The 21,456-nt window shown below is 37.2% G+C and overlaps 1 protein-coding gene across 1 annotated transcript in view; it reads right to left on the bottom strand.

Moving 5' to 3' along the window:
* The window catches only part of LOC128646851 (protein huluwa-like), a 51,322-nt gene extending 32,379 nt beyond the window's left edge, over positions 1-18,943 (bottom strand). Inside the window, exon 1 of the mRNA XM_053699652.1 lies at positions 18,281-18,943. Within this exon, the coding sequence (XP_053555627.1) occupies positions 18,281-18,943 (663 nt within the window). The remainder of the gene's footprint in view (positions 1-18,280) is intronic.
* Between the last annotated feature and the right edge of the window lie 2,513 nt (positions 18,944-21,456).

The following is a 21,456-nucleotide window of genomic DNA, read 5'->3' as shown; positions in this document are numbered from 1 at the left end:
ACCATTCGGATCTCTCTCAGAGGATAGTTTTAGACTCTCAGACAAGGATTTCTCTGTCTTGGTGGATATCCCAAGACCATTTGTCTCAGGGCACTTGTTTCCTAAGACCTTCTTGGGAGATTGTGACCACGGATGCCAGCCTGTTAGGCTGGGAAGCAGTTTAGGGGTCCCTAAGACTCAGGAGGAGTCTGCCCTCCATATAAATATCCTAGAATTGAGAGCAATTCTCAATGCTCTAACAGCTTGGCCTCAAATGAGTTTATTCCGGGTTAATCAGATTTCAAATCAGAAAACATGACTTCGGTGGCATATATTAACCACCAAGGAGGAACTCATAGCTTGTTAGCTATGAATGAGGTGACTTGCATTTTTCAGTGGGCACAATTGTTATCTCTCTCCCATTCATATCCCAGGGATGATGGACAACTGGGAAGCGGATTATCTAAGCAGGCAGACGTTTCATCCAGGGGAATGGGCTCTCCATCCGGAAGCTTTCTCGATGTTAAACCTCAAAAGGGGAGTTCCGGAGCTGGATCTGATGGCATCTTGTCTAAATTCCAAGCTTCCAAAATACGGAGCAAGATCAAGAGATCCTCAAGCAGCTCTGGTAGACGCTTTGGCAGTGCCATAGGATTTCGGTCTAATTTATCCGTTTCCTCCGGTTGCCCTCCTTCCTCGGGTGATAGCTCATATCAAAAAGGAGTAGGCTTTGGTGATTCTCATAGCTCCAGCATGGCCTCACAGAACTTGGTTTGCAGACCTTGTGAAGATGTCATCATTTCCCAGTGGAAATTTCCTCTGAGGAAGGAAGGATCTTCTTTAGGGTCCCTTCCTCCACCCGAACTTAGTCTCTCTGAAGCTGACTGTTCGGAGATTGAATGATTAGTCTTGTCCAGACAAGATTTTTCTGTGAAGGTTATTAAGACTATGATTCAGACTCGTAAGCATGTTACTTGCAAGATTTATTATAAGGTATGGCGTAAATACCTTCATTGGTGTGGTTCTAGGGGTTTTTCTTGGAGTCAGGTGAGAATTCCCTGTATTCTGTCCTTTCTTCAGGAGGGCCTGGAGAAGGGTTTATCAGTCAGTACCCTAAAGGGTCAGATTTCGGCTCTGTCGATTCTTCTGCAAAGGCATCTGAACAAGATTGAACATTTGGCAAAATTGACAATTTTTTGTCCAGGCATTGGTTAGAATCAGGCCTGTGTTTAGGTCAATTGCTCCTCCTTGGAGTCTTAATCTGGTTCTTAAAGTTCTGCAGCAGTCTCCATTTGAACCTATGCATTCTGTTGATATTAAGTTATTGTCCTGGGAGGCTTTGTTTCTACTGGCAATTTTTTCTGCCCGTAGAGTTTCGGAGCTTTCGCTCTACAGTGTGATTCTCTTTATCTTATTCTTCATGCGGATAAGGCGGTTCTCTGTACTAAATTAGGATTTTTACCTAAGGTGTTTTCAGAACGCAATATTAAACAAGAAATTGTTGTTGCTTCATTTTGTCCTAATCCTTCCTCTAAGGAGGAGCGGTTGTTGCACAATCTAGATGTTGTGCGTGCTTTGAAGTTCTATTTACAGGCTATGAAGGATTTTCGTCAATCTTCTGCTCTTTTTGTTGTCTTTTCTGCTAAAAGGAGTGTCAGGGTATCTTTAAATAGCATTAAATAAGCTACATATGTATAAAATAAATTTTGGTACTTCAGATCAGCTAATGTCTCCTCTGACATGAATTGTGTGTGCTGTAGCCATAAAAGACCCCCCCCCCCTCTTCTTGGTTACACAGGAAAGAACAAAAGATTTAGACCTTTGTATAGATAAGACCAATGGGTCACTTCAAAGTAAATATTAGCATTATGGAACCCTTAGATGTGTATACCCATATATGGGTTTCCTGCCCAAAATTGATAATAGATTTACAGACCCCCTCACTGCTCAATATATCTAAGAGAGAGACAAATGGAAAACATTTGGTTCAATTAGTGAAGATAGATAATTAACCAAGTCAGGATAAATCATGGGATGCTGGAGAGAAGATTCTATACATAAGTCAGATAAGCAAACAGAAATTCTTAGAATACAGTCATTAGCACAGGCCTGTTAATTGTGCCTGAACCTCAGATACACATCTGTACTGGCTAGCAGAAACACGTTTTGTATTGTAACTTTGAAATTTATTTTAAAGTACAACTTATGTGTAATTTTCAGTATTGTATAAAAATTTATGTTTGTAGATCTAAGAAGCAGTGCCTAACAGTAACATATTAGTTAAGTATTTGCTGAACTTAATAAGTAGCTGTATAGTAAATGTAAATAGATAAGTCTGAGAGATTGTCTGTTTGGATAATATTAAATATTAAATGAATTGAGTATAAATTCATATAAGTTAACATTCTCCACACTATATTAACAACATATATGTATTGATCTGAAACATACTATATTGGATACATGTCTGCTGTATTGAATAATAGCTGCATTGATAGATGTATAAATGTTTGACTCATTTCAAAATAACATCCGTTTCTTTATTTTTCAGACAACAAGATGTCCTATGAATATTGGTCATAAACATGAGTCCATGCACTCAAAAAATATTAGAAACATGAAATATACTGTATTCATATTAAGATACAATACAATGCCAGGATGTTGAATGCTATGATTCTGTGAAAAAAAAAATTAACAGTAAATTGCTTACTAGTATGATGCTAGAAGTATACTCATATTTAGTCTCTATAGATACATGATAAGTCATATTAGATGGGACAGATGATATGTGACCATACAGGTTTCTTAATATCAGGAAATAATGAGTATATTAAATTAAAAGATACATAGTAAACTGTACAGTATTGATAATGAGGCTGCATTTTTGGTAGTCTGTTGTCACCTATAGTTCAAAGATGGTATCGCATCCAAAATGTAAATGAATACTCAGGGAGGTGTCTCCCAAATAACCAAGAGATGTTCAACTCGAAGGGGCTATCACAGACAAGCTTCCATGGTGCATATCCCATATTCACCAATGATTAGAATAAAAAGGTGTGGGGTATATCACGTGATATAACCTCATGCAAGGAGAAAGAAAGGGGTCTTGGCTGCTAAATTTTGACTGACAAACTGTTGCCTTGGAATCCAGTCTCTATGAACTTCAATTTTAACTGGTTACGTATAAAAGGTTAATTCATACTTTTATATTTAAACCAAAGATATTCTAAAGCTTTAGTTAGATTGTAGTAAGTATACTGGTATTAAATATTAATGTTTAGAAATAATTTTGTATTTTAATATCATAAATTAATTACAGTTATTGAGATAGAGATAGAGAGATTATTATTTTATTATTTATATATATATATATATATATATATATATATTTTATTTCTTTTTACTTGCATATATATATATATATATATATATATATTTATAAGAATTTGCCTTATTGTAGCTAAATAAGAGGTTATTTCAGCTCAGATAAATTGGCATATAAATGGGCTGTTTGCATTAATAATATATACAATTTCTGATGTTTCTAATTGAAGTTATATAGAATCAATTGTGGGCTCTACTTAATATATATCAATGTGTATATAAATCTTAACTAATCTAAAGAATTTAGTAATAATTATTCATTATTGTTTCGTATATACATTTTAATTGGAGGTTGTTTTAAAGAATAATATAAATAAATTGTATTATAACCCAGGTATATACTGAAAGGAGGCGTCAGAAGGTCCCTTCTTCTACTCTCTCCTTCTGGTTGAGAAGTGTTATTCGGTTGGCTTATGAGACAGCTGGACAGCAGCCTCCAGAGAAAATTATGCCCCACTACACTAGGGCTGTCGCTTCCTCTTGGGCCTTTAACAATGATGCTTCTATAGAAAAGATTTGCAAGGCGGCCACTTGGTCATCATTGCATAATTTTTGATGTTTTTGCCTCAGCTAAAGCTTCTTTTGGGAGGAAAGTTCTTCATGCGGTGGTACCTTCTGTTTAGGTTTGCCTGTCTTGTGTATCCCTCCCTTCCATTCTGTGGACTCTAACTTTGGTATTGGTTCCCACTAGTACTTGAATGGATTTGTGGACTCTCCATGCCATTGGAAAGAAAACATAATTTATACTTACCTGATAAATTCTTTTCTTTCCTGGCATGGAGAGTCCACAACCTGCCCTTATTTTAAGATGACTTTTGTCATTTTTCTAAACCTCTATACCCTTTGTGTCTTCTTTTTCCATAATTCCTTGGCTGAATGACTGGGGATTGTGGGTAGTGGGAGGATACTTAAAAGCTTTGCTGGGGTGTTCTTTGCCTCCACCTGGTGGCCAGGAGTTGAATTCCCACTAGTAATTGAATGGATCTGTGGACTCTCCATGCCAGGAAAGAAAATAATTTATCAGGCAAGTATAAATTATGTTATTATGCCCATCAATAATCAAGACATTGGCTGCTCTATTGTTGCTTTGACGTGGATAAGAACCAAAAGGCCCATCAAGTCTGCTTATATTACATGTTACTTATTTCTTAGGATAGCCTTATGCAGGTCCCAGGTATTGTTGAATTCCTTTACAGTCTTTGTGTTTATTACCTCTATTGGAAGTATTTTTAAAGGGACAGTCTAGTCAAAATTAAACTTTCATGACTGATAGGACAAGCAATTTTAAACAACTTTCCAATTTACTTTTATCATCAACTTTGCTTTCTTCTCTTGGTATTCTTTGTTGAAAGCTAAACCATTAACTAGGTAGGCTCATATGCTAATTTCTAAGCAATTAAAGGCCTCTTATCTTAGGGCATTTTGTCAGTTTTTCGCAGCTAGATGGCATTAGTTCATGTGTGCCATATAGATAATATTGTACTCACACACGTGGAGTTACTTAGTAGTCAGCACTGATTGGCTAAAATGCAAGTCTGTCAAAAGAACTGGAATAGGGGGCAGTCTGTAGAGACTTAGATACAAGGTAATCACAGAGGTAAAAAGTGTATTAATATAACTGTGTTAGTTATGCAAAACTGGGGAATGGGTAATAAAGGGATTAGCTATCTTTTTAAACAACAACAATTCTGGAGTAGACTTCATCTTTACTGTAAAGATCCCACAGATTCATAATTTTAATTGTAGCTACCCAATAAGGCAATGTCTTGTGCATTGCTGATAATGGTGTGGAAAACCCTCTATGAAGGGGTGGGCAGTTTTATACAGTAGGGTTAAAGGGACAGTCAACACTAAAATAGGTATCCTTTAAAAACGTAGATAACGCCTTTACTACCCATTCCCCAGCTTTGCACAACAAACATTGTTATATTAATAGACTTTATAACATTTAAACCTCTAAATTTCTGCCTGTTTCTAAGCCACTACAGACAGCCTTATATCACATGCTTTTTTATTTGTTTTTCACAACAGGAGATTGCTAGTTCATGTGGGCCATATAGATAACATTGTGTTCACGCCCGTGGAGTTTTTTAAGAGTCCGTACAATACAGTACTAATTGGCAAAAATGTAAGTCAATAGATTATAAATAAAAAGTCATGTGATCATGGGGCTGTCAGAAGATGCTGATACAAGGTTATCACAGAGGTAAAAAAAAGTTTATTAATATAACTGTTAGTTATGCAAAGCTGGGGAATGGGTAATAAAGGGATTGTCTATCTTTTTAAACAATAACAATTATATTGTAGACTGTCCCTTTAAAGGTTTCTAGATTTTAGATATTTTTATGTTACATGCAAAACAAGCTCTTTGATAATCATGACAAAATTAACAGATGTACTGGACTCTAATGTTCTACTTAAAGGGATAGTAAAACACCAAAAATGTTATTGTTTCAAAAGATAGATAATCCCTTTATTTACCGTTCCCCAGTTTTGCATAACCAACACTGTTATATTAATATACTTTTTACCTCTGTAAATACCTTGTATCTAAGCTTCTGCTGACTGCCCCCTTATTTCAGATCTTATGACAGTCTTGCATTTCAGGCAATTAGTGCTGACTCTTAAATAACTTTACATGTGTGAGCACAGTGTTATCTATATGAAACACATGAACTAACGCCCTCTAGCTGAGAAAAAGTGTCAAATGCATTCAGATAAGAGGCAACCTTCAAGGTCTAAGAAATTGGCATATGAGCCTACCTAGGTTTAGCTTTCAACTAAGAATACCAAGAAAACAAAGCAAATTTGATAATAAAAGTAAATTAGAAAGCTGTTAGAAATTGCATGGCCTATCTGAATCATGAAAGTTTAATTTAAACACATACCAATGTTTCTTAACCCCTTAACGACACGCGTCGTACAGGGTATGTCTTGCACAAACTGGTCTTTAAAGACCAGCAACGTACCCTGTACGACGTTGGGGTTGAAAGCGGCTGGAAGCTATCCTGATCGTTTCCAGATGCTTTCCGGTTATTGCAGTGATGCCTCGATATCGAGGCATAACTGCAATAACATTTTTCCCCATCCGATGCAGAGAGAGCCACTCTGTGGCCCTCTCTGCACCGGACATCGATGGCCGCAATCATTGGTGGGTGGGAGCCGACATCGATGTATTGCTGAGTGCTGAGGTGGACTGGATCGTGGGGGGCGCACACGGACGAGCGCGCGTGCACTGGGAGGGAGCGGGTGGGAACCATTACACTATGGAACAGAGTTTGTTTAAATTTAGAGGGAGAGAGGGGGAATAAAAACTTTAACCGAAATAATCTAAGTGATCTGGGAGGGGGTTTAATCTTGGGGGGGGGGGGGAAGCTACACTACAGAAAAGTGGGGGGGAAAATAAAAAAATATATATTTTTTTGTAAACTGGGTACTGGCAGACCGCCAAAGCCATATATGTCTTCTATTTCTGAACAAAGGGGATCCCAGAGAAGCATTTATAACCATTTGTGCCATAATTGCCCAAGCTGTTTGTAAATAATTTCAGTGAGAAACCTAAAATTGTGAAAATAATTGTGAAAAAGTGAACAATTTTTTTTATTTGATCGCATTTGGCGGTGAAATGGTGACATGAAATATACCAAAATGGGCCTAGATCAATACTTTGGGATGTCTTCTAAAAAAAAATATATACATGTCAAGGGATATTCAGGGATTCCTGACAGATATCAGGGTTCCAATGTAACTAGCGCTTATTTTGAAAAAAAGTGGTTTTGAAATAGCAAAGTGCTACTTGTATTTATTGTCCTATAACTTACAAAAAAAGCAAAGAACATGTAAACATTGGGTATTTCTAAACTCAGGACAAAATTTAGAAACTATTTAGCATAGGTGTTTTTTGGTGGTTGTAGATGTGTAACAGATTTTGCGGGTCAAAGTTAGAAAAAGTGTGTTTTTTTCCATTTTTTATAATATTTTTAATAGTAAATTATAAGATATGATGAAAATAATGGTATCTTTAGAAAGTCCATTTAGTGGCGAGAAAAACGGTATATAATAATATGTGTGGGTACAGTAAATGAGTAAGAGGAAAATTACAGCTAAACACAAACACCGCACAAATGTGAAAATAGCCCTGGTCCTTAAGAGAAAGAAATTGAAAAATGGCCTTGGTCCTTAAGGGGTTAATGATCCTATAGATGTCATCACTATTGCTACTAAACTCTGTTGAGAAAAAAAAAAAAATCAGTCTTTCCACCTTCTTATCCTTTTTTGAAAAACTACCTGTTACATAACTATGGGCCACTTCGTCCATAGTCTGTGCAATTATATGGTTAGGATAGACCCTATTAATGCATTTTTTACCCATAGTAAATATTTACAATATAGTACTAACCTAAGTAGGTCATTAAAATAAAAATCACCTTGTTGCAAACTATATTTTCTACTCTTTTTCAGAAAATCTCCCACAATAGACAATCGTGTCTCGTGGGGAATGGAAGTATAGAGATTTACCACATCAAAAGAGAACAGAATATAATTTTCCTGTATCTCAACTTTTTTTAAATTTTCTCTAAAAATCCCCAATATCTTTCAAAAAAGATTTTTGTGTTTTAAACATTGGGAATAACATCCTATCTAGGAAAATGGAGATATTAGAGAATACTGATGTCCCAATTAGTCCTTACTTGCGGAAGCCTCTGCCGCGTATCCACGGTTGTTGTTGCTCCCTATACATGCAGTCACCAATCAGCAGCTAACTTCCAACTCCTGAGCCTACCTAGGTATTATTTTCAGCAAAAGATACAAAGAAAACTAAGCAAATTAGATAATAGAAGTAAAGTGGAAGGCTCTTTAAAATTGTAATTCTCTGCTTTATCTGAATAATGAAAGAAACATTCATGATTCAGACACAGCATGCAACTTAAAAAAAAAAAAAAATTTAAAAAAAGTCCAGTTTACGCCTTCATCAAATTGACTTTTGTTTTATTTGTATCTGTTTTTTTTAAAAGCATATGTAGATAGGCTCAGGAATGTGCAAAATGTATAATATTGTTACAACTATTGCTGCACAACACTGCTGCTATAGAGTAGTAATGACACGTGCACACTTGATAGAGAGCAGTTTTATAAAGCATTACAGTTTAGCTCTAATTCGTGAACATTTAAATCAGACTTTACAGCACATTTTAAAGGAACAATCAACTAAAAATGTAACTCCTCATGAAAAGTTAACCCCTTAACAAAAAACGGTCGTTAACGACCAAGGATGTCCGCAGGGGTTTCAATCACTGTAAGCGATAGCGATCGCTTCCAGTCACTTTCAGGGTATTGCATTGATGCCTCGATATTGAGGAATCCTGCAATACCCTTTTTTAGTCACTGATGCAGAGAGAGCCACTCTGTAGAACACCGGCAAAGTGTAACGGAAGGAGGGAGAGGGGGGAAATAAAATGTTGGGAAAGGGATCTGGGAGGGTAGGTAATTGAGAGGGCAGCTACACTACAGAAAATTGATATTTAGTGATTAAAAAAATATATATATTTTTTAGCCAGTACCCAAGATGGCACCAAATAGGTAGAGGGGGAGGGTTAGCGAGCTGTTGTTTTGGGGGGGGGGGGGGAGAGAATCAGGGAGGTTGGAGCAAAAAAAAAAAAAAAAAAAGCCTTTTATTTTAGTACTGGCAGACTTTCTGCCAGTACTTTAGATAGCGGTGACAATTGTGAGGTGGGGGAAGGAAGAGAGCCGTTTGAAAGTTAAAGTTAAAATTAACCCTACAAGCTACCCAATTAACCCCTTAACTACTGGGCATAATACAAGTGTGGTGCGCAGCGCATTTAGTGGCCTTCTAAGTACCAAAGCCATATACAGGGAGTGCAGAATTATTAGGCAAGTTGTATTTTTGAGGATTAATTTTATTATTGAACAACAACCATGTTCTCAATGAACCCAAAAAACTCAATAATATCAAAGCTGAATAGTTTTGGAAGTAGTTTTTAGTTTGTTTTTAGTTATAGCTATTTTAGGGGGATATCTGTGTGTGCAGGTGACTATTACTGTGCACAATTATTAGGCAACTTAACAAAAAACAAATATATACCCATTTCAATTATTTATTTTTACCAGTGAAACCAATATAACATCTCAACATTCACAAATATACATTTCTGACATTCAAAAACAAAACAAAAACAAATCAGTGACCAATATAGCCACCTTTCTTTGCAAGGACACTCAAAAGCCTGCCATCCATGGATTCTGTCAGTGTTTTGATCTGTTCACCATCAACATTGCATGCAGCAGCAACCACAGCCTCCCAGACACTGTTCAGAGAGGTGTACTGTTTTCCCTCCTTGTAAATCTCACATTTGATGATGGACCACAGGTTCTCAATGGGGTTCAGATCAGGTGAACAAGGAGGCCATGTCATTAGATTTTCTTCTTTTATACCCTTTCTTGCCAGCCACGCTGTGGAGTACTTGGACGCGTGTGATGGAGCATTGTCCTGCATGAAAATCATGTTTTTCTTGAAGGATGCAGACTTCTTCCTGTACCACTGCTTGAAGAAGGTGTCTTCCAGAAACTGGCAGTAGGACTGGGAGTTGAGCTTGACTCCATCCTCAAGCCGAAAAGGCCCCACAAGCTCATCTTTGATGATACCAGCCCAAACCAGTACTCCACCTCCACCTTGTTGGCATCTGAGTCGGACTGGAGCTCTCTGCCCTTTACCAATCCAGCCACGGGCCCATCCATCTGGCCCATCAAGACTCACTCTCATTTCATCAGACCATAAAACATTAGAAAAATCAGTCTTGAGATATTTCTTGGCCCAGTCTTGACGTTTCAGCTTGTGTGTCTTGTTCAGTGGTGGTCGTCTTTCAGCCTCTTACCTTGGCCATGTCTCTGAGTATTGCACACCTTGTGCTTTTGGGCACTCCAGTGATGTTGCAGCTCTGAAATATGGCCAAACTGGTGGCAAGTGGCATCTTGGCAGCTGCACGCTTGACTTTTCTCAGTTCATGGGCAGTTATTTTGCGCCTTGGTTTTTCCCCACGCTTCTTGCGACCCTGTTGACTATTTTGAATGAAACGCTTGATTGTTCGATGATCACGCTTCAGAAGCTTTGCAATTTTAAGAGTGCTGCATCCCTCTGCAAGATATCTCACTATTTTTTACTTTTCTGAGCCTATCAAGTCCTTCTTTTGACCCATTTTGCCAAAGGAAAGGAAGTTGCCTAATAATTATGCACACCTAATATAGGGTGTTGATGTCATTAGACCACACCCCTTCTCATTACAGAGATGCACATCACCTAATATGCTTAATTGGTAGTAGGCTTTCGAGCCTATACAGCTTGGAGTAAGACAACATGCATAAAGAGGATGATTTGGTCAAAATACTCATTTGCCTAATAATTCTGCACTCCCTGTATGTCTGCTATTTCTGAACAAAGGGGATCCCAGAGAAGCATTTACAACCATTTGTGCCATAATTGCACAAGCTGTTTGTAAATAATTTCAGTGAGAAACCTAAAATTGATAAAATGTGAACAATTTATTTTTTTATTTGATTACATTTGGTGGTGAAATGGTGGCATGAAATATACCAAAATGGGCCTAGATCAATATTTTGGGTTGTCCACTAAAAAAAAAAAAAATATATATACATGTAAAGGGTTATTCAGGGATTCCTGACAGATATCAGTGTTACAATGTAACTAGCGCAAAAAAAATTTGGTGGGGGGGGGGGGGGGAATGGTTTGGAAATAGCAAAGTGCTACTTGTACTTATTGCCCTATAACTTGCAAGAAAAGCAAAGAACATGTAAACATTGGGTATTTCTAAACTCAGGACAAAACTTTAGCATGGGTGTTTTTTTTGGTGGTTGTAGATGTGCAATTTTGGGGGTCAAAGTTAGAAAAAAGTGTTTTTTTCATCATATTTTATATATTTGTTTTATAGTAAATGGTAAGATATGATGAAAATAATGGTATCTTTAGAAAGTCCATTTAATGGCAAGAAAAACGGTATATAATATGTGTGGGTACAGTAAATGAGTAAGAGGAAAATTACTGCTAAACACCAACACAGCAGAAATGTAAAAATAGCCCTGGTCCCAAACAGTCAGGTCACTAAGGGGTTACATTTTTTGGTGCAGTTTAGTTACTAATGTATAACAGTATAAATATAATATATTTATGGCGTTTTCCTTTAAACAGGAGTTATATAACCAAGAAAATCGCACCAAGTTCAAACCCATTAGACATAAATTGTGCCTTATAAATAGAACTCATTATCCAAAGCATAACATTTTAAACAACTCTCCAATTTAATTTTATTCTCAAGTTTATTTTGTTCTCTTGATATCCTTATTTGAAGAGCATACCCCGATAAGTTCAGGGGTGTGCACATGCCCTGAGCATTATATGTACTAATATGTTTTTTTTCAATGCTAAACATTTTGAGCAGCTTAGGGCAGTAGAATCTTGCCCTACAGCTCAAGACACATGCACGCTCCTGGGTGTATTTAAGTATGCTCTTTAATTAAGAAAAATAACAGAATGAAGTAAATTTAATAGAGGTCAATTGGAAAGCTGCTCTATCTGAATGATGAATTTTGTGTTTTATGTCCCTTTAATGTTGTGCGACACGACCTGTTTATTAGGGACAGCAGCAGTAATGTTCCAGCTGAGTTGGAGCTGTGAATTTAAACCTACTGGGTCACTGTACAACTCTAGTCCTGGCCAGCAAACACTTTTTTTATTTTTATTCCAGATCTGACCTTCCTATCACCTTAAATCCTATTCCTGACAAGCAGCCCAGATCCTGCCCAGCAACACCTGCTATTCCCGGCTGCTTGTACACATAGCAGGGGCACGTGCCCCCTAGTAACCCTTTAGTGACCAGAGGAAAAGAACAATCACACATTCCATATTACAGAGAGCGATGCTGACTTCTACCAAAGTACACAGTAACGCTGACAGTGACACATGTGTACCAATGCATATTGTAGTTCTTTGGTTGTCTAGGGGTTAACCCATACTCATTCTAGAAGCATCTTTACTGGGGATATAACAACCTAAAATATCTCAGACCAAATGTGTTTGTACTAGATGTTGCCTATATACTGTACATGTATGACTCTCTGTGCTTTATTAAACATCTCTGGTTTTGTGTAAAAATGTGCTTTGTCCCACGCTCCCTAGAGAGGCCAAAAAGCAAAATCTGTATCCTAGGTTTCCATGCTGAAAATTGCCCAAACCAGTTATTTGCGTTTTATCTGTTTAGGGAGTGTGGGACTAACACAATTTCTACACAAAGCAAGACATGTTTCATCAAGCCTTGAGCCATTGTTATATCATATACATTATCTGCAGAGGCAGAACTACCATTGGTGCAGCGGCACCACTGCCCCAAGTGCTGGGGGCTCATAGCAGCGAGTCTATACATAGGTGTGTGCAGAATGTGTACACTCGTAATGCAGGGAGCCTTTTATTTCTGAAGATGCATCTTACCCATCTACCTACCTGTTACTATTAATTACTACTGAGCCACCTCTGGGGTTCTAAAAACAAAAATTCTTCACCAAGGCCCTGTGTTGAGTTTGATACTGATTATCGGGTAGTTACTGCTTGTGTTCGGTGCTGAAAAACTGGCTACAACAGGTGTATTAGATGCTGAGCACAAGATTTAAAGGGATATTAAACCCAATTTGTTTCTTGCATGATTCAGATACAGCAGCAATTGTAAGCAACTTTCTAATTTACTCCTATTATCAATTTTATTTCATTCTCTTTGTATCTTTATTTGAACAAGCAGGAATGTAAGCTACTTTTAGCCAAAAATCCAGGGACACTTTGCAACAAAACAATCACGTAAGCAGGTACTGAAGTATTGGAGACGCTCAAATTCTATCCCATGTAACTTGCACACAATATGCTCAAAATATTACTTATTATTCCATCTAATCTGTTGCCACAAGGAGATTCATATTCGCTGGGTCACCAAATGTGATCTCAGGTGACATAGGTGTCACACAATATACAAATGTATGACCAATAAATACCTCATGTCTGATTCCCATGACTGCTTATACATTAGGGACAGACTCCTGGGACATCAGGACAGTTGGAAAGTTTGTACCGGTTTCTGGCAGCTTCACAAACAATATAATATACAGTTGTACACAAATATAAAGGAAATATGTAATTGTGTTTGTATACTAGACAGATATTCTCTGTATACTCTAACAGTGGCCACCGAAACAGAGATGTGCAGCATTAATATTAAAGGTAGGTTGTAACCTAATTTGTATTGCCGTCTTAGTAAGGGGCCTCTCTTTGCTGTAACCAAGTGCATTTCACATAAAACCACGCACTGTATAATAAAGTTACCTCATGGGCTACTAGACAAGGCTGACATGACTATGGAGTGAATTTAAAGGGATAGAAAGGTCAAAACTTGCGCGTGGGTGCATTTGTTTTTAATAGAAACATTTTTGCAATGTACTTCTTTTAGCAGAAATACTTCCAATAAAAGTTATGACTGTTTTTTTTCTGGAGGATACACACATATGCTTTGAGGGCCGTGCACCAGTATTCAAACAAAACACCTCCTCAGATTGTCAGCAGTGGCTTATATGACACAAATGAAGTCTTCACAGACACAATACACACCTCCACAAGATCGCTGGTGCACAGGCCCTCATAGCATATGTGCGTATGCTGCTGAAAACTGTTATAAGTTATACCGGAAGGAGTTTTTGCTAATGGAAGTAAATTACATAAAATGCTTTTATTTAAAAATTGAAATGCATCCATGTACGTTCCTTTAATAGCATTATCTACAGTACAGTTATGGCCACTGGGGGGGGGGGGTTGTATCCAGGTTAGAAGCTCTCCGGCAGCAATACTGCACCTGATATCTGTACCTATCGACTTAGGTGACAAACATTACACTATATGGTACATGAATTCATGATTCTTAATGACAGAGATAAGCGGCTTTACTGGACGATACATTGAACATGGGTGGCTACTGGGCGATTTAAATAAGAGCACTTGTGCTGTATTTATTTTGTTAGATAATTTTTATACAAATTGCTTTTATTTTACGCTGCGTCTAATTCTTGCAGAAATTAAAAACATAGTCAAATTTTGCTCCTATGCAACTAGTTCAGAAGTGCACCTACATTTAACCCTTTCAAATAAGTTAAAGGGACACTAAACCCAAATGTTTTCTTTCATGATTCAGATAGAGAATACAATTTTAAACAACATTCCAATGTACATCTATTATCTAATTTGCTTCATTCTTTAGATATTCTTTGTTGAAGAAATTGCAATGCACATGGGTGAGCCAATCACACGAGGCATCTATGTGCAGCAACCAATCAGCAGCTACTGAGCCTATCTAGATATGCTTTTTAGCAGAGTATATCAAGAGACTGAAGCAAATTAGATAAAAGAAGTAAATTAAAAATTTGTTTAAAATTGCATGCTCTTTCTAAATTATGAAAGAATAAAATGTGGGTTTCATGTCCCTTTAAGTATTAAAAGGGAATTACCCATGATGCTTAAAAGGGACATAAAACACACATTTTTCTATCATGATTCAGATACAACATACAATTTTAAAGAACTTTCTATTTTACTTCTATTATGACATTTTCTTTGTTTTCTTGTTAAACTTTGTTGAAAAGCTCGAAGGTAAGTTCAGGAGTGTGCACGTGTGTGCAGTACTACATGGCAGCAGTTTTGCAACAATGTTATACATTAGCAAGAGAACTAGATGGCAGCACTATTTTAACAAAGAATAACATGAGAACAAAGCAAATTTTATAATAGAAGAAAATCGGAAACTTTTAAAATTTTTATTCTTTATAGGAATCAAATAAAATATTTGGGTTTCATGTCCCTTTAACTAGAGAGCAGAGTGCCAAAGCATCATGGGAAATGTAGTTTAAAAACATCTGGGGTGCCAAGTCCAAGAGCTTATAAAATGATGGGGAGGAAGTTGATTGATTTATTTCTTCTCCCTCTGTGTAGAGCACCTGCAAATGAAGGTTTGTGGTGCTATGTACTGTATCATAGCATAACCCAGTAACCCCTGATATGCACTTAGTGATCATAAACACGTCTGACTGTAGCAAAGCAATGTGCTGATTTAGAGAAGAAAATCTCACTTCAGAACAGCAGAATGCAAAACAAAAACAAGCACAAAAATCACAATACAGAACAGAAAAGCAGTATTCATCTATACTTAAAGGGACACTCACGTCAAAACTAAACTTTCATGATTAAAGGGACACTGAACCCACATTTTTTCTTTCTTGATTCAGATAGAGAATGACATTTTAAGCAACTTTCTAATTTACTCCTATTATCAATTTTTCTTCGTTCTCTTGCTATCTTTATTTTAAAAGCAGGAATGTAAATCTTAGCAGCCAGCCCATTTTAGGTTCAGCACCATGGATAGTGCTTGCTTATTGGAGGCTTACATTTACCCACCAATAAGTAAGCATAAACCCAGGTTCTCAACCAAAAATGGGCCGGTTCCTATGCCTCACATCCCTGCTTTTTAAATAAGGATAGTAAGAGAACGAAGAAAAATTGATAATAGGAGTAAATTAGAAAGTTGCATGCTCTATCTGAATCATGAAAGAAAAAATGTGGGTTTAGTGTCCCTTTAAGATAGAGCAACAATTTTAAACAACTTTCCAGTTTACTTCCATTAAAGGGACACTGAACCCAATTTCTTCTTTTGCGATTCATATGGAGCATGCAATTTTAAGCAACTTTCTAGTTTACTTCTATTATCAATTTTTCTTCGTTCCCTTACTATCTTTATTTGAAAAAGTAGGCATCTGAGCCAAGGAGCCAGCCAATTTTTAGGTTCAGTACCACGGACAGCACTTGTTTATTGGTTCTGTCAAATCAGCTAGGACAACCCAGGTTGTTCACCAAAAATGGGCCGGCATCTAAACTTACATTCTTGCTTTCCAAATAAAAATACCAAGAGAATGAAGAAAATTTGATAATAGGAGTAAATTACAAAGTTTGCATGCTCTATCTGAATCACAAAAGAAAAAATGTGGGTTCAGTGTCCCTTTAACAAAATGTGCTTTTTATATTTACACTTTTTGAGTCACCAGCTCCTACGGAGCATGTGCAAGAATACGTATATGCATTTGTGATTGGCTGATGGCTGTCACATGATAAAATAGACATAACTTTGAAACTTGTCAGAAAAAACAAAACAAATCTACTTCTCCATTGAAGCTTAGACTGTGCCATTGCATGGTCTTATTATCAGGGCAGCGTTTGTTAATTATGCAAACCTACTGTATTTACTGGTCTAGATCATGATGTAATCAACCTCTGAAAGCACAGACTGAAAATGCTGAATATATAAGAAACACAAAATACTGTTGCATAAATAACCAGTGGGGCTTCCCCCCAGCACAGATTTGCACAGTAGGTTGCAGTATGATAGAGGGGGTATGACATTGGCATCCATCCTTTTCAAACGGATATTTTCATTCAAAAGGTGAAGAACAAGTTTTAAAAATTGAACTGGACCCAAAATATAAAAATATATTTCTATTCAGCTGAGCTATAATTTAGCCTGGTATCTAGCAGTGCTTGCACAAGTTATAGAATATACACAGGGCTATAAACCTACAGGGTAACAATGAGTAGTGAGGGATCACACAGCCAAATGCTTCACTAGAAGATCACACTAACATGTGCTGCCCCTAAATTATTTGGGCTGATCTGCAAAATATCTCCAGGGTTCAAATAACTATAATACAGTTATAAAACTTGTAAGAGCATATGGAAAGCACTGCAGAACTGCATTGTGGTCCTTGGGGCCTTAGATTGGACAGCCCTGGGATAAACAGTATTAATCAAGATATTGTATCATCATTAAAGGGACAGTCTAGTCAAAATGAAACTTTCATGATTCAAATAGGGCATGTCATTTTAAACAACTTTCGAATTTACTTTTATAATCATATTTGCTTTGTTCTCTTAGTATTCTTTTTTGAAAGCTAAACCTAGGTTAGGCTCATATGCTAATTGATAAGCCCTTGAAGGCCGCCTCTTATCTTAGTGCATTTTGACAGTTTTCACAGCTAGACAGTGCTAGTTCATGGGTACCATATAGATACCATTGTGCTCATTCCCGTGGAGTTATTTATGAGACGGTACTGATTGTCTAATATGCAAGTCTGTCAAAATAACTGAAATAAGGGGGCAGTGCTTTTGTGTAGGGATAACTTTCTTGCAAAACTGCTGCCATATAATGCTCCAGACACATGCACACTCCTGAGCTTACAGTCCTGTTTTTCAACAAAAAAAGATACCAAGAGAACAAATAACATATGATAATAGAAGTAAATTAGAAAGCTGTGTAAAATCGCACGCTCTATCTGAATTATGAAAAACGTTTGGGTTTTATGTCCCTTTAAATCTATTATATGTGTAGGGGAGAGAGAGTGTTAAAGGGGTGCCGGTCTTTTGTTAATTAAAACAGAACATATGTTTTCTTCTCCATAGTAGTATGGGGGCCACAAAAGAAGCCTGTTGGGGCCACCTGTTGCCTACCACTGCCATAGAACCTCAGAGCAGTACATGGGCAAAAGGATTATTACTGGTATTACCCTTAAAAATAGGGGAATTTGTTCTAGAATTGTCCAACTTAAGGCTCAGGGGCCACAATGCAGATAATAGTATTTGTTCAAGCCAAGGCAATTGCATATATCTCTACAGAATATAATAAGTATATTTTTTTTGTTTTGATTAGAAATGTAAATTTTGATCTATGCCCCTCTCCAGGTGAAATCAAATTTCAATGTTGAACCTTTATGTTATGTAAAAAAGGCGGTAGACCCTTTGTTCTATACTCACCGATGTGGGAATTGCAGCAGCTGGGGTATTTGGGGGCACAGCATTGTGCCGAGTCTCCATATCGCTGGAAGATCCTGAGCTATGAGGTACTACCACTTTATCATCTTTTCCTTGGTTCCAGCATGTTGCACCTTCTGGGGGTCTCACACAGGCTGGTGGGTGCCAGGATCTCCTAGAAGAGCAGCAAGGCATGGGCATAACACAAGCTGGGCACGGAGAACATGAGTCACGATTCCCACGGTCCATCTTGTGGCAACTGTCTCTTGAGTGTGGTCTACACCTTGGCTCTTTAACACCTTCTCCTAGGACCATGGTGGCCTCCAAGCCTTGGTTGACATTGTCAGACATACAACGGCCCTGACATAGGGGCTTGCTAGACGTTGTACCATAGCTCTGCTCAGGTTGAGCTTGACCAGTCTTATTGTTCCTTAGACAGGAATACTTGTTTCTCACACTTCCTCTCCGTTTCTCCCTCTTCTTTTGACTGAAGACTGGGAGGCGGTGGAAAAGCAAGAAGCAATTGAGTAGAAACAGTAAAACCACACAAGGGATGAGGAGGATAACCAGGAGTGTGAGAGTTGGCTGCAGGACTAGCTTCTGATCTGCATTGGCTACAGGTGTACCCCCATCTAAGGGAGCATAGGAAGGAGTCAAAGTCCCCATTACATGTGCAGGCTACTGTGTTATGTGGGAAAGAGGAGAGGGGTGGAGATCATGGGATAGGCTGAGTGGGTACAAACACCTGGAGCTGTTGTGGGAACTGGTTCATACAGGTAACAAAATGGAGGATGTCTGTGTTTGTGAGTTTAGCACAGCAACTCCATGAAAGAAACATAAACTGTTCTGTGCTTCTTTTTAAAGCTATCTCTGATGCATTAACAGTTCCCAGGTAAGTGATTCCCAGAGGTAACAAATTATTAGCCCCACTGAGAATCCAGCCAGATTTAGTGCATTGTCATTTTATTCTACAAATCTAGGCCCTGTACAAGTCTGATGTATCACTGGGGAAAGCTGGTGCACAGGAGTATCAGCACTAGAAGTGAATTGGTAATGTGTGTGGGAAACACCCAGATCTCTATTTAACTCATAAACTGCTAGATCCCCATTTAAAGAGACATTGCACAAACAATTCACTCATGTATCTGAAGCAGTTAAAGTTTATTTAAAAATAGTTTTGCATGAAACAGGTTAAAGGGCCACTGTAAGTAAATATTTTCTATGCCTGTTACTAACTAACTACCCCAAATACGCTTTTTATCAATAGCATTTCATTAACATAACTCTACCGTATATCAGAAATCTTGTCTGCAAATTTAATTGTTTTCCAAACCCACTCCGTGGGTATCCTTTGCTCTGTACCAAATCGTTTACAATACCTAGGTTTCAAAATGGCGCTTTAAACACAAAGTTATTGGTTTAAGTATTTTGAACATGCAGTGCTGAAAATAGTGGGCAGGATAACGTGACATCATCGGCGAATAAAAGATATAACTTTTAGAACGTTATGAAACTTTGTTTTGGAGAAAATATAGGTCAGTAGGTTTTAATTAATGTTTATTAACTTTAATATGTTAGTTGTTTAGCTTAAAAATTATAACAGAAAGTAATCCTTTAAGCAAAAGGTATTTAAAGTGGAAGAGCAGCTGATACCTAGGTATCTATAGCTCACTGGCTGACAAAGACAACTCCCACAGAAATGAAAATTTGCTTCTTTTTTTTTTAGCTGAGACGAGCAATAATTTGTTTGCTACTAAATACCTGTGACAATGTATGTTAAAGATACTATATAACATCACCATAGGATTTGTTTTCTTGTGTTTGATGCAAGAATCATTGTGAGTTTTAAATACTAAGTTATCCCTCAAACTAGTCTAATTTCTCTCTTTAACTGAACACACCAGATCCTGACTGGGTCATTAGCAGAAGCTACTGTGAAGCGCATGCATCTTAATTTGGTGTTTGTTTTTTATTCAATAAACTTTACTAACCACATATGTAAATATATACACTCAGTTTATGTATACAGCTCTATACTGACCCTGATACACTATGCTTTACTAACCACATATGTAAATATATACACTCAGTTTATGTATACAGCTCTATACTCACCCTGATACAGGATGCTTTACTAACCACACATGTAAATATATACACTCAGTTTATGTATACAGCTCTATACTGACCCTGATACAGGATACTTTACTAACCACATATGTAAATATATACCCTCAGTTTATGTATACAGCTCTATACTGACCCTGATACAGGATGCTTTATTAACCACATATGTAAATATATACACTAAGTTTATGTATATAGCTCTATACTGACCCTGATACAGGATGCTTTACTAACCACATATGTAAATATATCATTCAGTTTATGTATACAGCTCTATACTTACCCTGATACAGGATGCTTTACTAACCACATATGTAAATATATACACTCAGTTTATGTATACAGCTCTATACTGACCCTGATACAGGATGCTTTACTAACCACATATGTAAATATATACACTCAGTTTATGTATATAGCTCTATACTGACCCTGATACAGGATGCTTTACTAACCACACATGTAAATCTATACACTCAGTTTATGTATACAGCTCTATACTTACCCTGATACAGGATGCTTTACTAACCACATATGTAAATATATACACTCAGTTTATGTATACAGCTCTATACTGACCCTGATACAGGATACTTTACTAACCACATATGTAAATATATCATTCAGTTTATGTATACAGCTCTATACTGACCCTGATACAGGATGCTTTACTAACCACACATGTAAATATATACACTCAGTTTATGTATACAGCTCTATACTGACCCTGATACAGGATGCTTTACTAACCACATATGTAAATATATACACTCAGTTTATGTATACAGCTCTATACTGACCCTGATACAGGATGCTTTACTAACCACATATGTAAATCTATACACTCAGTTTATGTATACAGCTCTATACTGACCCTGATACAGGATGCTTTACTAACCACATATGTAAATATATACACTCAGTTTATGTATACAGCTCTATACTGACCCTGATACAGGATGCTTTACTAACCACATATGTAAATATATACACTCAGTTTATGTATACAGCTCTATACTGACCCTGATACAGGATGCTTTACTAACCACATA

The sequence above is a fragment of the Bombina bombina genome, chromosome 2 (assembly GCF_027579735.1).
Source record: "Bombina bombina isolate aBomBom1 chromosome 2, aBomBom1.pri, whole genome shotgun sequence".
Taxonomy (NCBI): Eukaryota; Metazoa; Chordata; class Amphibia; order Anura; family Bombinatoridae; genus Bombina; species Bombina bombina.
This window is presented reverse-complemented; position numbering and strand designations above follow the sequence as displayed.